Source organism: Neoarius graeffei, chromosome 11, assembly GCF_027579695.1.
Source record: "Neoarius graeffei isolate fNeoGra1 chromosome 11, fNeoGra1.pri, whole genome shotgun sequence".
In the NCBI taxonomy this organism is placed as follows: Eukaryota; Metazoa; Chordata; class Actinopteri; order Siluriformes; family Ariidae; genus Neoarius; species Neoarius graeffei.
The window spans coordinates 14323382-14341837 of NC_083579.1; the positions used below are offsets into that span (position 1 = coordinate 14323382).

The window sequence follows — 18456 nt, forward strand, 5'->3', positions numbered from 1 at the left end:
GGATAAAGCGGAAGAAGATGAGACAAGATGCTTGATTGGCTTCACTAACATCTGTATTAGTCAATTAACAACTTCACTTGGTTCAGACACACTGCATGTATGTGTTCAACTAATTTCTATCCAACCAGTTGCTTGTATTGCACTGAAGGTGTTAACTTTTTTCCCCCTTGCACGTTCCTGTAATAGATGACTTGCAACCATATGATCAAAATGTGCCAAGTCATTAGCATCCGCCATGATGGTGGATATACAAAGCAACTAGGATGGCAGCCACTGAAAGCATGTCTGTAAACAATGCTGAATTTACTCAGTATTACCATGATTTGAACAGTCGAACAAAGAGTCAATACAAAGAGTAGATAGATATTTGTGGTTTTGACTCATATTATTTAAAAAAGTCAGACTTTTCTGAAGACAAGATGCTTCTACCGACCATCGAGTACCCAGATATCGTGTGCTATCTGTTTTGACTGCCGAAGAATCAAGTCTGACCTTGGACGAAACATAGCCCGTTTTCTGAGTGGGCGCCCAGTCTGGATTGTTTCTATCATATAATTTTGCTGGTGCTCCTAGACACGAAAGAGTAACACGTGTTAAAATTATAACGACTGAGTGAACCACGACAAGAGAGTGCTCATTTTTCAGCAAAATTCTAGCAACACGAAATAAAATTCTTCCATGATATTATTGAGAAAGTTTTTGAATCTCACTCGAGATAAAATGATTACTGCAAACACGAGCTGTTTTGGTTTTAGCCTGTGCTCAATCAGCCCTGCCGATGTTGGTCAGCCATGCTTGTCTCCTCTCCGTACTAAGCCTCAGAGTTTCCTCGCCCTCTTTCCGAATCACGGACAAAATTCTAAAACAATCGAAACGTGCCACGGTCACGGGTACTGTTGTGACCACAAACATATACAGCACAAAGATATGGAATAGCTAAAAGAAGGCTTAAAGCAGTGGAAAAACAAAGTTGTGCACGCGTGACTATGTTTTGTATGGAATGTCACATACACCCACATTTATATATCCACCAACATGGTCAGCATCCGGGTTTCTATTTTGCTTTGACGTCACTTGCAAGTCAAGGATATGGGGAGGTCTGACATCATTATCCTAAATTGTGTGTTTGCTGTGACAGGGCATGTGTTATTTCCTCCAATTTTCCCCCATTTTCTCCCTAATTTATCCATGGCCAATTCCCACCCATCAGACTGCTCTTCCATATCATACAACAGCAACCAACCAGGGAAGGCTAAGGCTATCACATGCTTCCTCCGAGGCAAGTAACACCAGTTGACTGCATCTTTTACAACCCCAATTCCAAAAAAGTTGGGACAAAGTACAAACTGTAAATAAAAACGGAATGCAATAATTTACAAATCTCAAAAACTGATATTGTATTCACAATAGAACATCGACAACATATCAAATGTCGAAAGTGAGACATTTTGAAATTTCATGCCAAATATTGGCTCATTTGAAATTTCATGACAGCAACACATCTCAAACTTGGGACAGGGAAAATAAGAGGCTGGAAAAGTTAAAGGTACAAAAAAGGAACAGCTGGAGGACCAAACTGCAACTCATTAGGTCAACTGGCAGTAGGTCATTAACATGAATGGGTATAAAAAGAGCATCTTGGAGTGGCAGCGGCTCTCAGAAGTAAAGATGGGAAGAGGATCACTAATCCCCCTAATTCTGCGCCGACAAATAGTGGAGCAATATCAGAAAGGAGTTCGACAGTGTAAAATTGCAAAGAGTTTGAACATATCATCATCTACAGTGCATAATATCATCAAAAGATTCAGAGAATCTGGAAGAATCTCTGTGCGTAAGGGTCAAGGCCGGAAAACCACACTGGGTGCCCGTGATCTTCGGGCCCTTAGACGGCACTGCATCAAATACAGGCATGCTTCTGTATTGGAAATCGCAAAATGGGCTCAGGAATATTTCCAGAGAACATTATCTGTGAACACAATTCACCGTGCCATCCGCCGTTTCCAGCTAAAACTCTATAGTTCAAAGAAGAAGCCGTATCTAAACACGATCCAGAAGCGCAGACGTCTTCTCTGGGCCAAGGCTCATTTAAAATGGACTGTGGCAAAGTGGAAAACTGTTCTGTGGTCAGACAAATCAAAATTTGAAGTTCTTTATGGAAATCAGGGACACCGTGTCATTCGGACTAAAGAGGAGAAGGACGACCCAAGTTGTTATCGGCGCTCAGTTCAGAAGTCTGCATTTCTGATGGCATGGGGTTGCATTAGTGCGTGTGGCATGGGCAGCTTACACATCTGGAAAGACACCGTCAATGCTGAAAGGTATATCCAGGTTCTAGAGCAACATATGCTCCCATCCAGACAACGTCTCTTTCAGGGAAGACCTTGCATTTTCCAACATGACAATGCCAAACCACATACTGCATCAATTACAGCATCATGGCTGCATAGAAGAAGGGTCCGAGGACTGAACTGGCCAGCCTGCAGTCCAGATCTTTCACCCATAGAAAACATTTGGCGCATCATAAAACGGAAGATACGACAAAAAAGACCCAAGACAGTTGAGCAACTAGAATCCTACATTAGACAAGAATGGGTTAACATTCCTATCCCTAAACTTGAGCAACTTGTCTCCTCAGTCCCCAGACATTTACAGACTGTTGTAAAGAGAAAAGGGGATGTCTCACAGTGGTAAGCATGGCCTTGTCCCAACTTTTTTGAGATGTGTTGTTGTCATGAAATTTAAAATCACCTAATTTTCTCTTTAAATGATACATTTTCTCAGTTTAAACATTTGATATGTCAGCTATGATCTATTCTGAAAAAAAAATGAAATTTTGAAACTTCCACATCATTGCATTCCGTTTTTATTTACAATTTGTACTTTGTCCCAACTTTTTTGGAATCGTGGTTGCACTTATACAATGTCAAGGGTCAGCATAACACAGAGGAAAGCCCAATCCACTCACTTCCATATGAATGTGCATGAGCTCACAGATGTCCATGACTCGCTAGCATAATTGACACAGGAGAGAGAGCATGTGACCACTCCCTCGCAGAAAGCTCAGACAAATTTTCTCTTTTGAGCACCCAAACAGAGATGGCCATAGCATCATCAGGATTCAAAGTGGTAATCTCCAAATGTTGAGGAGGATGATGAGAGGACACTTTTCCACGGTGCCACTCAGGATCCACAGGGCGTGCATTTTACGCTAATTCTGGTTAAACTGTGCATGATGAATAAAAATGCAACAGTATTTTGTGGTTTACTATATATCCAGTATCAAACAAGTAACCTTAGAGTTGGGTTATGATTTTTGAATATTCAAATCGTCATTAAAATATCAAAGAAATCTTTCAGTTTATGCAAAAATCCTCTTTTTCTTGCTTGGGGGGGAGTTTCCCTGTGTGCTGCGCTTGGTGCCCATGATAATCATGACTTTTTTGTTCCGTTTTAGTTTTGCGGACTTCACCAAATGCAGATCAGCTGGGGTGTGGCCAAACCACCTAATTTATGGGTGATTTGCAGTCATCAACATGCACATGAATCCAAAGCAAATCAGCCTTTTGTAGATCTTACATTTTTAGCAAAGCTTTTCCAAGTCTTCATAAAATTTTGACAAATGCCCAATGTAACCAGACTTCAAAAGTAAAGAAAAAAAAAGTGTCTATCTTATCCATAAGATCAGATCTTATCCACGAATGATTTCAAGAAGACATGGTGCATTTATTGGTTAGAAAACATTATTTTTTCCTTCATTTTTCACCTGCTGCTACATTGCTTTTACAAACAACAATTTTGGTTAAAAGCAGGACACCATGTTCTTCATAGTCCTCATCAAGAAATGGCTCGAAACACAAATACAATCCACAGTATTTCAGAATAAACAACATTGAGTTTATTCATGATGTTGAGTGGAAGATGTTTAGCTATTCTTTTTCTGTAATTAGTATTAGTTTTACTTGTGAGAAATGTAGATTAATTAGCACTCTTATGGACAAGAGCCAGACTTTACAGAGGACTTGTAACAGCAAGAGATGCAGTGGGCTGACTTCATGTGTTTCAAAGGAAGCTGACAGACTTCACCCTCTCTGGCTGGTCATTGTCATATGATAGAGAAGACCTACCTGGTTGGTGGAACTGGCCAAAATCAGTTCACTGGAGGAGTGCTCTGGTTATTGTAGACTGCAATGTACAACAACAACTTTCATCCCAGAAACACTGTTAAGCTAAGAAATGTGTCACGAGATGATGCAGAAAACAACATCTATATCAGACTATAGTAACACCTTGCTGTCTGGCTGTTCCTGTAGGTACAGGACGAAGTTCTTTGGTGTACTCCTCTTCAAACCACACCAAGAGCTCCTGTCCTGGGTTAATGGGTCGACAGCAACGATACAGAATTCCCCCTTGATACTGAAATGCCACAAGATTCTGTTCTTCATCGTTACGGGTACAATTCACATACCTAAAAAAAAAAAGAGTGCGGCAACGTTCCAGAAAATATAAAAATCAGATCAGAGTTACAGACTTAGAGAACACATGGCAGAGATAATCAGTGACAGCAAGAAGATAAAGTTCTTCCAACAAATGAGGAGCTGTAAAATAAAATCACTAAAAAGACCAACTGGTGTATTCCTCACCTCATCCAATTCACATGCATCTCTCTTTTGGCATCTATGTATTCTTCACACTGCATGCTCCTGCACATCTGTCGAAAAATACCACATTTCAGGGCAGGAATTTTACGAGGGCCATGGCCCTCGTGCCCTCTTAATTTGGCCTTGTGCCCTTGGAAAAAAAAATCTGCCATAAGGCCACAGTGGCCTTGATGCCCTGCGGTTTTGCGGTTTTGTAGTCTGCCTCATGACTGCCAATAGGCTTTAACATCACCTGCATCTACTGAGAAAAAAAATACGTCTTTTGATGACATTCTGGATTCTTATTGGGCAACTCATCAGTGGTGGATCAGACTCAAGCCTGGCATGAACCGCTCTGACATGCTATAATGACACCAATCTATCACCAGCCAACCAGGAGACTTAATCAAACGCATCCCCCGCCCACTTGTGTCCGTGTCTGAGACGTTGAATTTTCACAGAAGGAGGGAAGAAGTTGACTGAGGCAAGACTGTGTGATAAATTAACGAATGAATAAGATAGGAATTTCAACATATAGGGCTTAAGTTTGTTACCATTAAAATAAGCATTGCTTGTACAGTAACATTGTCATTACAACGTTGACCCACTTTTAACGTGCCGAGTACCGACTGTAGCCGCTAACAAATGCTAATTAGCTTGCTGTCAAGTTTTTCCTTTGTCGAGCTTTAAGCGTAAGGTCATGGATGTTACTACTGCTTGTTCCTGCCGTAATGTGATATGTGCTGTTATCTGTTCATAGCCACTTTTTTAATGTATGCAGTTAGCATTGATTTGTTACTAGTATTGTATGTTTCTTTTTGCTGTTTAACTGAAGAGTAACTACTGCCATCTTGACGAGATCACCATCGCAAGAGATTTTATCTCATTGTTTTTGGCGTCAGTACAACATTAACATTTACTTTTATTCATTTATCCCCCAGTAATAATTATGCCAGGCAAGCACAGACTTGTCTTGAGTTTTGAACCAATCACAACAGGGCAGCACTGTGGCCTGAGGTAAAACATGATAGTTTAAGTTTGTTTAAATTACAAAAATGAGTACACCCAATGACTGTCTCATATACTCTTCATATACTCATACTGTTTAAGTATTGCAATAAAACTAATCTTTAAAAGTGGTATTTACTCAAACTGTTTGCATAGAATGAACTTTCGGGTTAACAGTGTAATAGTGTTGCAGTGTTCTGCAAATTTGCAATTTAACATTTCAGATCTTGAGACATGAAAGTGCTATTTAAAAAAATAAAAGGTCAGAAATGTTTTCTTTGTCGTCTATTTAGTTCATTTTATTTCCTCAATAATTTTCCTTGATTGAGAAATCGGTCTGAGCTCTTATGGGTTAACCAGTAGCCTGCATGCTAGTATACAGTATGTTCCATTTACAGTCAAACATTTTGATGTACTCTAGGCTCAATTTTGATTAATCAAAAATCTGCGTAGGAGTACAGTCTGAAGATGCTCTTGCACATTCGGTGTTAATTGAACAAAAATTAGGAGGATATAGGTTTAATAAGTTTTACAATTTTTGAAGAAGTGAGTGATGGATTGATAAGTTTAGATGTGTTCAATATTTTCTTATCTTCAGACATAATAGTGTAGGAGATGTTTCTTTACCTGCTTGATAGTCTCGACTGAGACTCCAATCTTCCTCAGAAGAGTCATTAGTCCTTAAATGAAATTCATTATGAACTTAAAATCATTGTTTTATTTTATGGCCTTGGTGCCCTGGCTTTTGGCCTTCGTGCCCTCAAAAAATTGACAGCATAAAAGGCCAAGTGGCCTTGCCCCTAAAATGATGAAATTCCAGGCCTGACACATTTACATTTTCTTCACTAAACTCAATCTATACCTTTAAACAAGGTATACAGAAACGAGAATGATGGCTCATGCCAATATTATATTAAGCATTATGAAGGCTGAATTAAAGGTTCTTGACTGTATCTTTAGATTCACAAAACAGCCAACAAGTTCCGAGATGAATGCAGGCAAGGAAAATGCAGGCAAGGCTTTATCAGAATTTAGGTAAAGGAAAGGTTTCTCATAAAAGGCTTTACATCTTTGACATGGCAAAACTGTGCTGTCAATCAGACCTCTCTGATAAATATCTGTCCCTTGTGTTTTGGTCTGTTTAGAGACCGCTACAAAAATGCACAACTTTAAAGTCAGTTCGGTCACTAAATGGGTTTTATATAAAATATTTTGGATTTGTACAAGTCATTTATTTGCCACAAGTGTTTGTTAGTAATGATGGTTTAGTTCAGTATAGCAGTGTTAATTTTGAATTTAAAAAATTTTAAATTTCGTTGTAGTCTTGGACTGAAAATTGTAGTTTTATTTTAGTCTCTCTTTTTGTTTCGTTTTCATCAAAATTTAATCAGTGGAACTCAATTTCAGTCCAATTCTAGTCAATGTTTTGTTGTAAAATGTGTCCTGTAGTTTTAAGAGAGGCTACTGCAGAAGGGCTACTGCTGGATGACAGTCTGAAGGAGGCTTCATCAGAGAAAATAACTTTACCCCAGTCCTCTACAGTCTGCAAAAAGTCATGCAAAAAGTTATTTTCTCTGATGAAGCCCCCTTCAGACTGTTTGGGACACCTGGAAAAATGACTATCTGGAGAAGAAAAGGTGAGCCCTACCATGAGTCCTGTGTCATGCCAACAGTAAAGCATCCTGAAACTATTCATGTGTGGGGTTGCTTCTCATCCAAGGGAATGGGCTTACTCAATTTTGCCTAAGAACACAGCCATGAATAAAGAATGGTATCAAAAACATCCTCCAAGAGCAACTTCTCCCAACGATCCAGGAGCAATTTGGTGATGAGCAATGCTTTTTCCAGCATGATGGAGCACCATGTCACAAGTGACATGGTGCCAAGTGGCTCGGGGAATAAAACATTGAAATTTTGGGTCCATGGCCAGGAAACTCCCCAGATCTTAATCCCATCAAGAACCTGTGGTCAATCCTCAAAAAGCGAGTGGACAAACAAAAACCCAAAAATTGTGATAAACTCCAAGCACTGATTATGCAAGAATGAGTTGCCATCAGTCAGGATTTGGCCCAGAAGCTGATATCTAGCATGCCAGGGCAAATTGCAGGACTCTTGAAAAAGAAGGGTCAACACTGTAAATACTGACTCTTTGCATATACTTGATGTATTTGTCAATAAAAGCCTTTGAAACTTAGGAAATGCTTATAATTGTACTTCAGTATACCATAGAAACATCTGACAAAAAGATCTAAAAACACTGAAGCAGCAAACTTTGTGAAAACCAAAATTTGTCTCAGTCTCAAAACTTTTGGCCACGACTGTAGACCACCAGTAATTTGACACAGGGGCACCTCATCACGTCACCGAGTGGTTCAACCTGACTCTTCACCATTCACAGCCAATGCTTGACCATATCCCCACTGCCACAGAATGTTATTCTGCTTTAATTTATTTATTTTTCTTCTTTTACAGAGCATTACTGAAAGTTAGCCGGATTGAAGGCAAATTTTGCAGTGGTTTTTCGGCACCCACAACAGTTCCAAGTAGAGTTCTCCGTGCCTAACTTACACTGCCATAATACTTAATGTAGGCAATTATTCAGGGAAAGAAAGTTATAGTTTCCCTGTTTCAACATTTAGGACAAAGAAAGTTGCAGTTTCTCGAGTTGAGATGAACCAGTATCTACCTCAGGGACACTGAAGTACTAGCCAACCATTTCTACTGGTTGCAAGATGCTTGTAGTTAGAACAAGAACGCATGTAAAGGGAAGGAAAACAATAAGATAATGAATTCTACTTATTTGCTCACTGAAGCTCATAGTTTTACTCGAATCATTTGTTTTATAGTGACGATTCACCATGGATGAAAGTGCTCTTGACTCACCCCCACCTGTGTCTTGGCGAGCTGAGATGAAAGATATGTTTGCATCATTTAAAGAGGAAATTACTGAACACACTAAAGGTCAATTTGCACATAATGACGATTCGGAAGGTGAAGATAAGGAGTTTTCTGATAATGACGGATGTTCAAAAGGCTCACTCAGGGTTCCTGCTGGTGCTCGTCACACTCGTCATTGACGAACATAATCCATCAGTGACGATGAGAAAATTACGAGCAGTCGTCACATTGACGAATGCATTTGTCATCATTATCATAAGTCATCTTTTCTAGAAATCCCTCCACAAATCCTTCGGTTTGCTGAACTCCAACCCCAGCGAAGAGATGGTGGGAAGCCAAAGAGTAAAAATAAGCACATGCTTGTGACCAATAAAAACTGATTACACATAATGACCAAATGGGCACCAAGTTTTTGACCAATCGCAGTGCATCTTAATCGGCCTGGTGTGGTGGTGTAATTGCCTCTGCGTGAACCGAATAATGGCACAGTCTAAGCTGATGACGTTTTTTCGGCAAGCTTCTTCCAGCACTGAAGATGATTTAAGGGCCAAAACAGCCATGGGAGAGGCACACTCAGAGCCCCGACTGTCCCCAAGCACATTGGACAGTGTCAGTAATGCAGGGGGCAGTTAAAAAAGAAAAACACCAAAGTGAAAGTGCAGCCAGCCAGCAAACGACTGAAAGGCTCTATGTTTTGTGCGGCATGGCGTGTGGAGTTTCTGTGGCTAATGCAGTGGTGTCGTTAGGCCCCCCTCACTCGGGACTGTACAGTGATGCTTGAAATTTGTGAACCCTTTAGAAATTTCTATATTTCTGCAGAAATATGACCTAAAACAACATCAGATTTTCACACAAGTCCTAAAAGTAGATAAAGAGAACCCAGTTAAACAAATGAGACAAAAATATTATACTTGGTCATTTATTTATTGAGGAAAATGATCCAATATTATATATCTGTGAGTGGCAAAAGTAGGTAAACCTCTCGGATTAGCAGTTAATTTGAAGGTGAAATTAGAGTCAGGTGTTTTCAATCAATGGGATGACAATCAGGTGTGAGTGGACACCCTGTTTTATTTAAAGAACAGGGATTGATCAAAGTCTGATCTTCACAACACGTTTGTGGAAGTGTATCATTGCACGAACAAAGGAGATTTCTGAGGACCTCAGAAAAAGCATTGTTGATGCTCATCAGGCTGGAAAAGATTACAAAACCATCTCTAAAGAGTTTGGACTCCACCAATCCACAGTCAGACAGATTGTGTACAAATAGAGGAAATTCAAGACCATTGTTACCCTCCCCAGGAGTGGTCGACCAACAAAAATCACTCCAAGAGCAAGGCGTGTAATAGTCGGCGAGGTCACAAAGGACCCCAGGTTAACTTCTAAGCAACTGAAGGCCTCTCTCACATTGGCTAACATGAATGTTCATGAGTCCACCATCAAGAGACCACTGAACAACAATGGTGTGCATGGCAGGGTTGCAAGGAGAAAGCCACTGCTCTCCAAAAAGAATGTTGTTGCTCGTCTGCAGTGTGCTAAATATCACGTGGACAAACCAGAAGGCTATTGGAAAAATGTTTTGTGGACGGATGAGACCAAAATAGAACTTTTTGGTTTAAATGAGAAGTCTTATGTTTGGAGAAAGGAAAACACTGCATTCCAGCGTAAAAACCTTATCCCATCTGTGAAATATGGTGGTGGTACAAAACCAGGCTAAAACCATGTTTCACAGATGGGATAAGAACCTTATCTCATCTGTGAAATATGGCTTTGGCCAGTTTTGCTGCATCTGGGCCAGGATGGCTTGCCATCATTGATGGAACAATGAATTCTGAATTATACCAGCAAATTCTAAAGGAAAATGTCAGGACATCTGTCCATGAACTGAATCTCAAGAGAAGGTGGGTCATGCAGCAAGACAACGACCCTCAGCACACAAGTCATTCAACCAAAGAATGGTTAAAGAAGAATAAAGTTAACATTTTGGAATGACCAAGTCAAAGTCCTGACCTTAATCCAATCGAAATGTTGTGGAAGGACCTGAAGCGAGCAGTTCATGTGAGGAAACCCACCAACATCCCAGAGTTGAAGCTGTTCTGTACGAAGGAATGGGCTAAAATTCATCCAAGCCGGTGTGCAGGACTAATCAACAGTTACCGGAAATGTTTAGTTGCAGTTATTGCTGGGGGTAGGGGGGTATCGTCACACCAGATACTGAAAGCAAAGGTTCACATACTTTTGCCACTCACAGATATGTAATATTGGATCATTTTCCTCAATAAATAAATGACCAAGTATAGAATTTTTGTCTCATTTGTTTAACTGGGTTCTCTTTATCTACTTTTAGGACTTGTGTGAAAATCTGATGTTGTTTTAGGTCATATTTATGCAGAACTATAGAAAATTCTAAAGGGTTCACAAACTTTCAAGCACCACTATAGCCCCCAGTGTTTTTGCCCTCAAACCAAAGTAAGAGATTAATAGAAAACAACCAACTTAGAGGTCATCTGGGATTTTGAATGTTGTAAAATAATAATTTGGCTTAGAATTGGTGTCTTTGTGGTCGTAAAGGAGAGGTATGTCAGTGGGAAATTATATATTTTTATTAAACTGATCAATTTTACTCGTGATGTTTAAGTCAATTGCCAAATGCTTCAGTTTCCTGAGACATTAAGTTATTATTATAATAACTTCACAATAAGGAGACAGAAACTGAAGTGAACTACATAAAGTTAAAATGAGCAGTGCAAAAATCGCTAATAACAAGGTCATAACCTTTGAATGTGTGTGGGTGATAATATTACCTTGTAAAGCTAGATTTTACCTCCCCAACCTATCGATGCCAATTTCTGTTAAAAATAAAAAAAATACAAGCCCCAGAAAAACTTGACTTTCCCCGGTCTTTTCAATACCTAGAATAGAAACACCCCTGGGCTAACTAACGCATGATGAAAAACGCAGTGTCGTTCTGTGTTCAGCTTCTAAATCAACGGGAAAATTGGATTCCTTCACTGTTGTTTGTTCCAAGATTCTTCTTGACTCTGTTCAATTGTAAATCAAGTTTTTTGTTCAAGTAAAGGCTAAACTCAACAGTGCTTTGTTTTACATTAATGGCATTTAGCAGAGGTTCTTATCCAGAACAATGTACAACATACCCAGAGCAGCCTGGGGAGCAGTTGGCGATTAGGTGCCTTGCTCAAGGGCATTTCAGCCATTCCTGCTGGTTCAGGGAATCAAACCAGCAATCTTTTGGTCCCAAAGCTGCTTCTCTAACCATTAGGCCTATTTATTCAATGTATGCCACGATCAATGCTTGTGAAAAAGCAACAGATGAGATGAAACCCAGACTTATACACGTTCTAGTATTGGCATTAGCTGGGAACCGGGAGCTAAATCTTTGTTGCCGAGAAGCTACAAGACCAGAGCTCAATTCCCAGTTTTCTTCCCTTTGCAACTCTGTTACACCAATAACGGGAGTTGTTTGGAGATTACATTGGTAAAGAAATTGATGATGTGAGTAAAGAAAAAAAAGTTTGCATGGAGGGGTTTACTATTTCAGTTGAGAGCCCTGTGCATGGGGTTGATCAGTCGCCCTCGCATTTTTACCAAGGTGTTGAAACCTTTTTTTTCTACTTTGGGAACACAGTATGGACACAATTGTTTGGGTTAAAGTGATGTATCCTTTTATACAGAGGACACTGAGGATGCTTGTCATGAGGCAACGTTGCATGCAGTCCAATTGTTTACTCAACTGGGATTTGTTATTCACCCAAACAAGTCTGTAGTTCACCTTACACAGTGTTTAGAGTTACTGGGGTTTCAGTTGAACTCTACCTCAATGACAGTTTGCTTAACCACAAAGAAATTTTGATAAAATTATTCTCACGTGCAAAAAATACTTACAGGCCAAGGAATTTATGGTGCATGAAGTTGCATCACTAATAGGAACTCTGGTTTTTACTTTTACTGGGGCTGAATGTGGGCCCCTTTATTATAGAAGCTTGGAATATAACAAGGATTTAACCTTGAAGTCTGCCCGAGGGGATCTTGAAGAAAAAGTGTCTCAGTTTTCAGAAAGCATTCATGAATTAGAGTGGTGGGTCAGGTTGCTTCCAACAACCTGCAGGAATATTGATTATGGTAATCTATATGACTCAAGGAAGGCTGTCTGTTCACCTATGCAAATCGACACGGTTGGACACACATACTCCATACTTTGCAGATGGATTGGTGACACCCCAGAGGGGCCCAAGGCAAACATTTTTGATTTTCCAAAACATGGGATTAGTGCTAATCCAACACACGATTCATTTACCATAGGCTACATGCTTATGCTAACACAATGCATGCAGTCTCGGCGGGGAATCCCCTCTCTGACTCACCTGAGACTTTCAATTGTATGGGACCTCGTAATCAGCACTCCTCGCTGGAGACTTCCACTAAGGCAGAGTCTACGTCACTGAGGAGACGTGGGGAGCAATTTATGTCAGTTTGGCAGAACACAGTGAAAACATATACATCACATGTGTCCACTCAACTCTCCACTGGGCCTTCTAGACCTGTGTTATACAAAGATATCATTCAGAGGAAATCAGGCTCACAGGCAATAACTACGAGTCCATCCATTACACTTCGAACAGGCATGGGATGGGGGGGTGCAGCATCTCACCTAAGCCAAACACAAGGATTATGGTCTCAAACTGAAGCTCATATCAATATTCTTCAAATGCCTGCAGTGAAACTAGGGCTCATGTCATTACTTGGAACAGTGTCCAATCAACTCATTAGAGTTATGTCTGACAATGTGATGACAGTTTTTTATATTAATGCTATTGGAGGTTGTAGGAGCAAAGAATGTAATCGGCTTGCAAAGGAAATTTAGCTAGGGGCAATCAATCAATAGACATAATTGGCTCTCTGCTCCCCATCAGCCAGGACACTTGAAATGTACCTGCAGACTCCTTGTCCCACCATTTTGAGAATGGAATAGAATGGCAGTTAAATCCTTGGGTATTTGAGAATATTTGTGGGATTTTTTTTTTGTGTTACCAAGATTGATCTGTTTCCAAGTCAAATTCATCATCAAACTCCTACATGTGTGTCATGGAAGCAAGAGCCATATTCCTCTTATGTGGATTGGTCTATCTTTACTTACAGTTATGCTTTCCTGCCATTTTGTCTAATTGGAAGATGTCTCCAAAAAAATAGTGTTGGAGCAAGCAACAGTGATCATCACCAACTGTCCTCATGTCCTCCTTCACCACATACATAAATCTAATCTTTGGTCGTCTTCTTTTCCTTCTACCTGACATCTCCAGCATTCTTTTCCCAATATACTCTGGATCTCTCCTCTGTACGTGTCCAAACCATCTCAAGCTCGTCTCTCTCACTTTGTTTCCAAGTCGTCCTGCATGTGCTGTCCTCCTAATACTCTCATTTCTAATCTTGTCCAATTTTGTCACTCCCAGTGAGAATCTCAACATCTTCAGCTCTGCTACCTCCAGTTCAGCCTCCTGACTTTTTGTCCGTGCCACTGTCTCCAAACCACACAACATAGCTGGTCTTACTACAGTCTTGTACACTTTCCCATTCAGTCTTGCTGGCATCGGTCACAAATCACTCCTGACACTCTCCTCCATCCGTTCCAACCTGCTTGCACTCTCTTCTTCACTTCACTTTGGCACTCACAATTACTTTGTACAGTTGACCCTAGAGATCTGAACTCCTCTGCTTTGACCACTTCTATTCCTTTAGCTGTAACATTCCACTGTCCTCACCTTCATTCACACACATGTGCTTTATCCTGCTCCTACTGACTTTCTTTCCCCTTCTCTCTAGTGCATTTCTCCATGGCGCCAAGTTTTTTTTCTACTTGCTCTTGGTTCTCACTCCAGATCACAAGATCATCTGCAAACATCATTATCCATGGGGCCTCTTGCCTGATGTCGTCTGTCAACCTGTCCATTATCATTGCAAACAAGAAAGCACTTAGGGCCGAGCCTTGGTGCAATCCAACATCTACCTTAAATGCCTCTGTCATTCCCACTACACATCTCACTGCTGTCACACGGTCCTCATACATATCCTGCACCAATCTCACATATTTCTCTGTCACTCCTGATTTCCTCATGCAGTACTACAACTCATCTCTCAGCATCCTGTCATATGCCTTCTCTAAATCCACAATGCAGCTCCTTCTGGCCTTCTCTATACTTTTCCATCAACATTCTCAATGCAAATATTGCATCTATTGTACTCTTTCCTGGCATCAAACCAAAATGCTGCTCACATATCTCCACCTCTCCTCTTAGCCTACCTTCCACTACTCTTTCCCATAACTTCATGCTGTGGCCTGGTCAACTTTATGCCTCTATAGTTACTGCAACACTGGACATTGCGCTTGTTCTTGAATATTGGTACCAGTATACTACTTCTCCACTCCTCAGGCATCCTCTCACTTTCCAAAATCTTGTTAAACAAGCTACTCAAAAAGTCAACTGCATCTCTCCTAAGCCTCTTCATGCCTCCACTGGTATATCATCTGGGCCGATTGCCTTACCAATTTTCATTCTCTTCATAGCTCACCTTACTTCCTCCTTGCTAATTTGCTGTACTTCCTGATTCACTATCTCCACCTTTGCCAACCTTCTCTCTCTCTTTCATTTTCTTCATTCATTATGTTCTCCAAGTTCTCCATCCACCTTCTCAACACACACTCTTCACTTGTCAGCATATTTCCATCTACATCCTTTATCAGCCTAATCTGCTGCACATCATTCCCAGCTTGATCTCGCTGTCTTGCTAATCAGTACAGGTCCTTTTCTCCATCCTTAGTTTCTAACCTTTCATGTTGTTCATTAATAGCCTTTTCTTTCACCTTTGCCACTGCTCTCTTTGCTTTCTCTCACATCTCATTGTATTCTTGTCTGCTCTCTCTTTTTATCCCAGTTTTGCACTGCCAACTTCTTCCCCTTATACTCTCCTGGACATTGTTATTCCACTACCAAGCCCCCTTGTCTTCCTTTCTTTGTCCTGATGTCATTCCTAGCACCTTCCTAGCTGTCTCCCTCACCACTTCTGCCATAGTTGTCCAATCATCTCTTACCTCTTCACACATCAAAAGATGGTGTGCATTTTGTATACAGGGAAAAAGTTGATTCACTGCACCCAAATGTCAATACCATGTTTCTTCACAGCCTTCATATACAACATCTATCTTACTCCATACTCAATACAGCATGCTCAGAAGGATCAAATAATTTCATGGGATTTTAATTTCCTGGTTCTCACTGCACTGTAGCTGCTCATCCTTTCATAGTGCAAGGGTGTATTCCATTGTGCCAAGCCTGCTCCTCGATATCAAGAAACTTGGGATGTCACTCTGGTCTGGGAGTACATACGACCATTATATCCACTTGAGAAATTGTCACTAAATGAAGTAACACTGAAATGAGTTGTGTTGCTAGCACTGACATCAGGACAAAGATGCCAGACCTTATTGTTCCTTGATAATGACGCTAGGAAGGCAACTACAGATTATTATGTATTCTACATACAAGAGCATGTTAAACAAGACAGACCTGGGAAAACTCCATTGTCATTCTTTGTGAGGAAATACCATAAGCAACCACTTTGTGTTTACACTACTCTGAAGCACAATCTTGACAGAAAAAAACCTCTTTGTGATCCTGTCTGTACGCGCCTACTGTTATCCTATTGTGGCAGTGGGGGCGTGGTCAAGCGCCAGTCTGTGACAGGAGGGTGGAGTCAGGGAAGGTAAGTGGCAGAATCACTACACCTGATATCAATTAGCCTGTGTTTGTGTGTCTTCCCAGTGACCGCGCCCTACTTAAGTAGGGAGAGCGAGAGCAGAGGAGCTCATCCCGGAACCAGACGCCGGTTGTGTGTGTGTGTGTGTGTGTGTCTGTGTTGGCTGTTCACTGAAAAGTGTGGCAATAAAAACCCCGGTTAATGAACCTGATCTCTGTCCTGCCGTCCTCTGTGCTCCGCCCTTTGTTAGAACCGTTACAGTGGTGCTGAAACCCGGGAATCTGGAGCGCAGAAGCCGAACAGCCCCATGGAGTCCTCCCCGTTCACCGATCTGGTCCACGCCCTCACCACGGCCCAGCAAAGCCAGCACCAGGCGCTAGTCACCCTCCGAAAGGAGCAGGAACAGCGGTTCGAGGCCCTGGTACTGGCCCAGCAAGAAGATCGTGAGGCGTTCCGGCACCTCCTCGCGTCGGCGGGGTCCACCAACGCTCCCACCGTGGGCCCGTCCCCCCTCACCCTAACAAAGATGGGCCCGCAGGACGACCCCGAGGCATTCATCACGCTCTTCGAGCAAGTCGCGGAGACCTCGGGGTGGCCGATGGAACAGCGCACTGTGCGCCTCCTCCCCCTGCTAATGGGAGAGGCGCAGCTGGCCGCGCTACAGCTCCCCGCCGACCGCCGGCTGGCCTACGCGGACCTTCACCGGGCCGTCCTCCAGCGTGTGGGGCGCACCCCTGAGCAGCAGCATCAGCGCTTTCGCGCTTTGCGCTTAGAGGAAGTCGGCCAGCAACTCCGGGACGCCTGCTGGCGGTGGTTGAGGGCCAACAACCGTGACGCCGAGGGGATCCTCGACCAGGTGGTACTGGAACAATTCATCACACGCTTGCCAGCAGGAACCACGGAGTGGGTCCAGTGCCACCACCCGGCGTCGCTGGATCAGGCAATCGAGCTGGCGGAGGACCATTTGGTGGCTGTCCCGGCGGCAGGACAGCAGACAGCCTCTTCTCTCCTCTCCTCTCTCTCTCTCCTCCTGTGTCTCGTCCTTGTCCCATTCCCCCACCGCGGAGGCGGGGGCCGGCGCCACCCGTGCCAGCCCGCCGCACCCGCGCTGCCCTCCCGTTTCTCCCTTCTGTGTCTGTCTCTCCCCTCCTTAGGTGAGTGAGCCCCAGAACACCGGTGCGGAGAGGAAGCCCGGGCCGGTTTGCTGGCGCTGCGGGGATCCGGGCCACCTCCAACAGCAGTGCTCGGTAATGGAGGTGGGCGCGGTGGTTCGGATCCCCAATGCGCCAGGAGCCGCCCTCGATCGGGCCGGAGCGTATCGCATACCGGTGAGTATTCAAGGGGATACATATCAGGCATTGGTGGATTCTGGTTGTAATCAGACCTCAATTCACCAAAACCTGGTGCAAGACGAGGCATTGGGGGAGCACAGGGGGTGAAGGTGTTGTGTGTGCATGGGGATGTTCACAGCTACCCTTTGGTGTCGGTCCACATTTTTTTCCGAGGAGAAAAATTTATAGTAAAGGCGGCGGTTAATCCTCGCCTCACCCACTCGATAATTTTGGGGACTGATTGGCCGGGATTCGGGGAGTTGATGAGCCATTTAGTGGAGAGTGGGTCCTGCCATACTTCAGTAGGGGGAGGTCCCGGTGTCACCTTGGCGGGAGCAGCTGTCACAGAGCCTACGTCTACGTCATCTCCGCGTCAGAGTGAGGAGCCACAGGTTCCTCCTCCCTCTCTCGGGGAATCCCTGGCGGATTTCCCGTTAGAGCAGTCGCAAGATGAGACTCTGCGGCATGCGTTTGACCAAGTGAGAGTAATCGATGGTCAAACGATCCTGCCGAACGCCACCCCGTCCTTCACCTATTGTTCTATTATGAAGGATAGATTATACCGAGTGACGCAGGACACTCAGACGAAAGAGCAAATCACACAGCTTTTGATTCCAAAAAGCCGCTGGGAATTGGTATTCCAGGTGGCTCCCTTTCATCCCATGGCTGGACACTTAGGGCAGGATAAGACACTAGCCTGAATAATGGCCCGATTCTATTGGCCAGGGATTCGCGGCGATGTCCGTAGGTGGTGTACAGCGTGCCGCGAATGCCAGTTAGTAAATCCAGCGGCCATTCCAAAAGCACCTTTG

General features: G+C 42.7%; 1 protein-coding gene across 5 annotated transcripts in view; it reads right to left on the bottom strand.

The window, feature by feature from the left end:
- The window catches only part of LOC132894125 (histone-lysine N-methyltransferase PRDM9-like), a 178662-nt gene that overhangs the window by 7911 nt on the left and 152295 nt on the right, over positions 1–18456 (bottom strand). For 3 of the 5 annotated variants that reach the window (XM_060933471.1, XM_060933473.1, XM_060933470.1), the window contains 2 exons: positions 4641–4708; positions 4287–4465 (listed from right to left, as the gene is read on the bottom strand). The exons of the other annotated variants lie outside the window; for them this stretch is intronic. In XM_060933471.1, coding sequence (XP_060789454.1) covers positions 4287–4465; positions 4641–4708 — 247 coding nt within the window. The remainder of the gene's footprint in view (positions 1–4286; positions 4466–4640; positions 4709–18456) is intronic. 5 annotated transcript variants of the gene reach the window in all.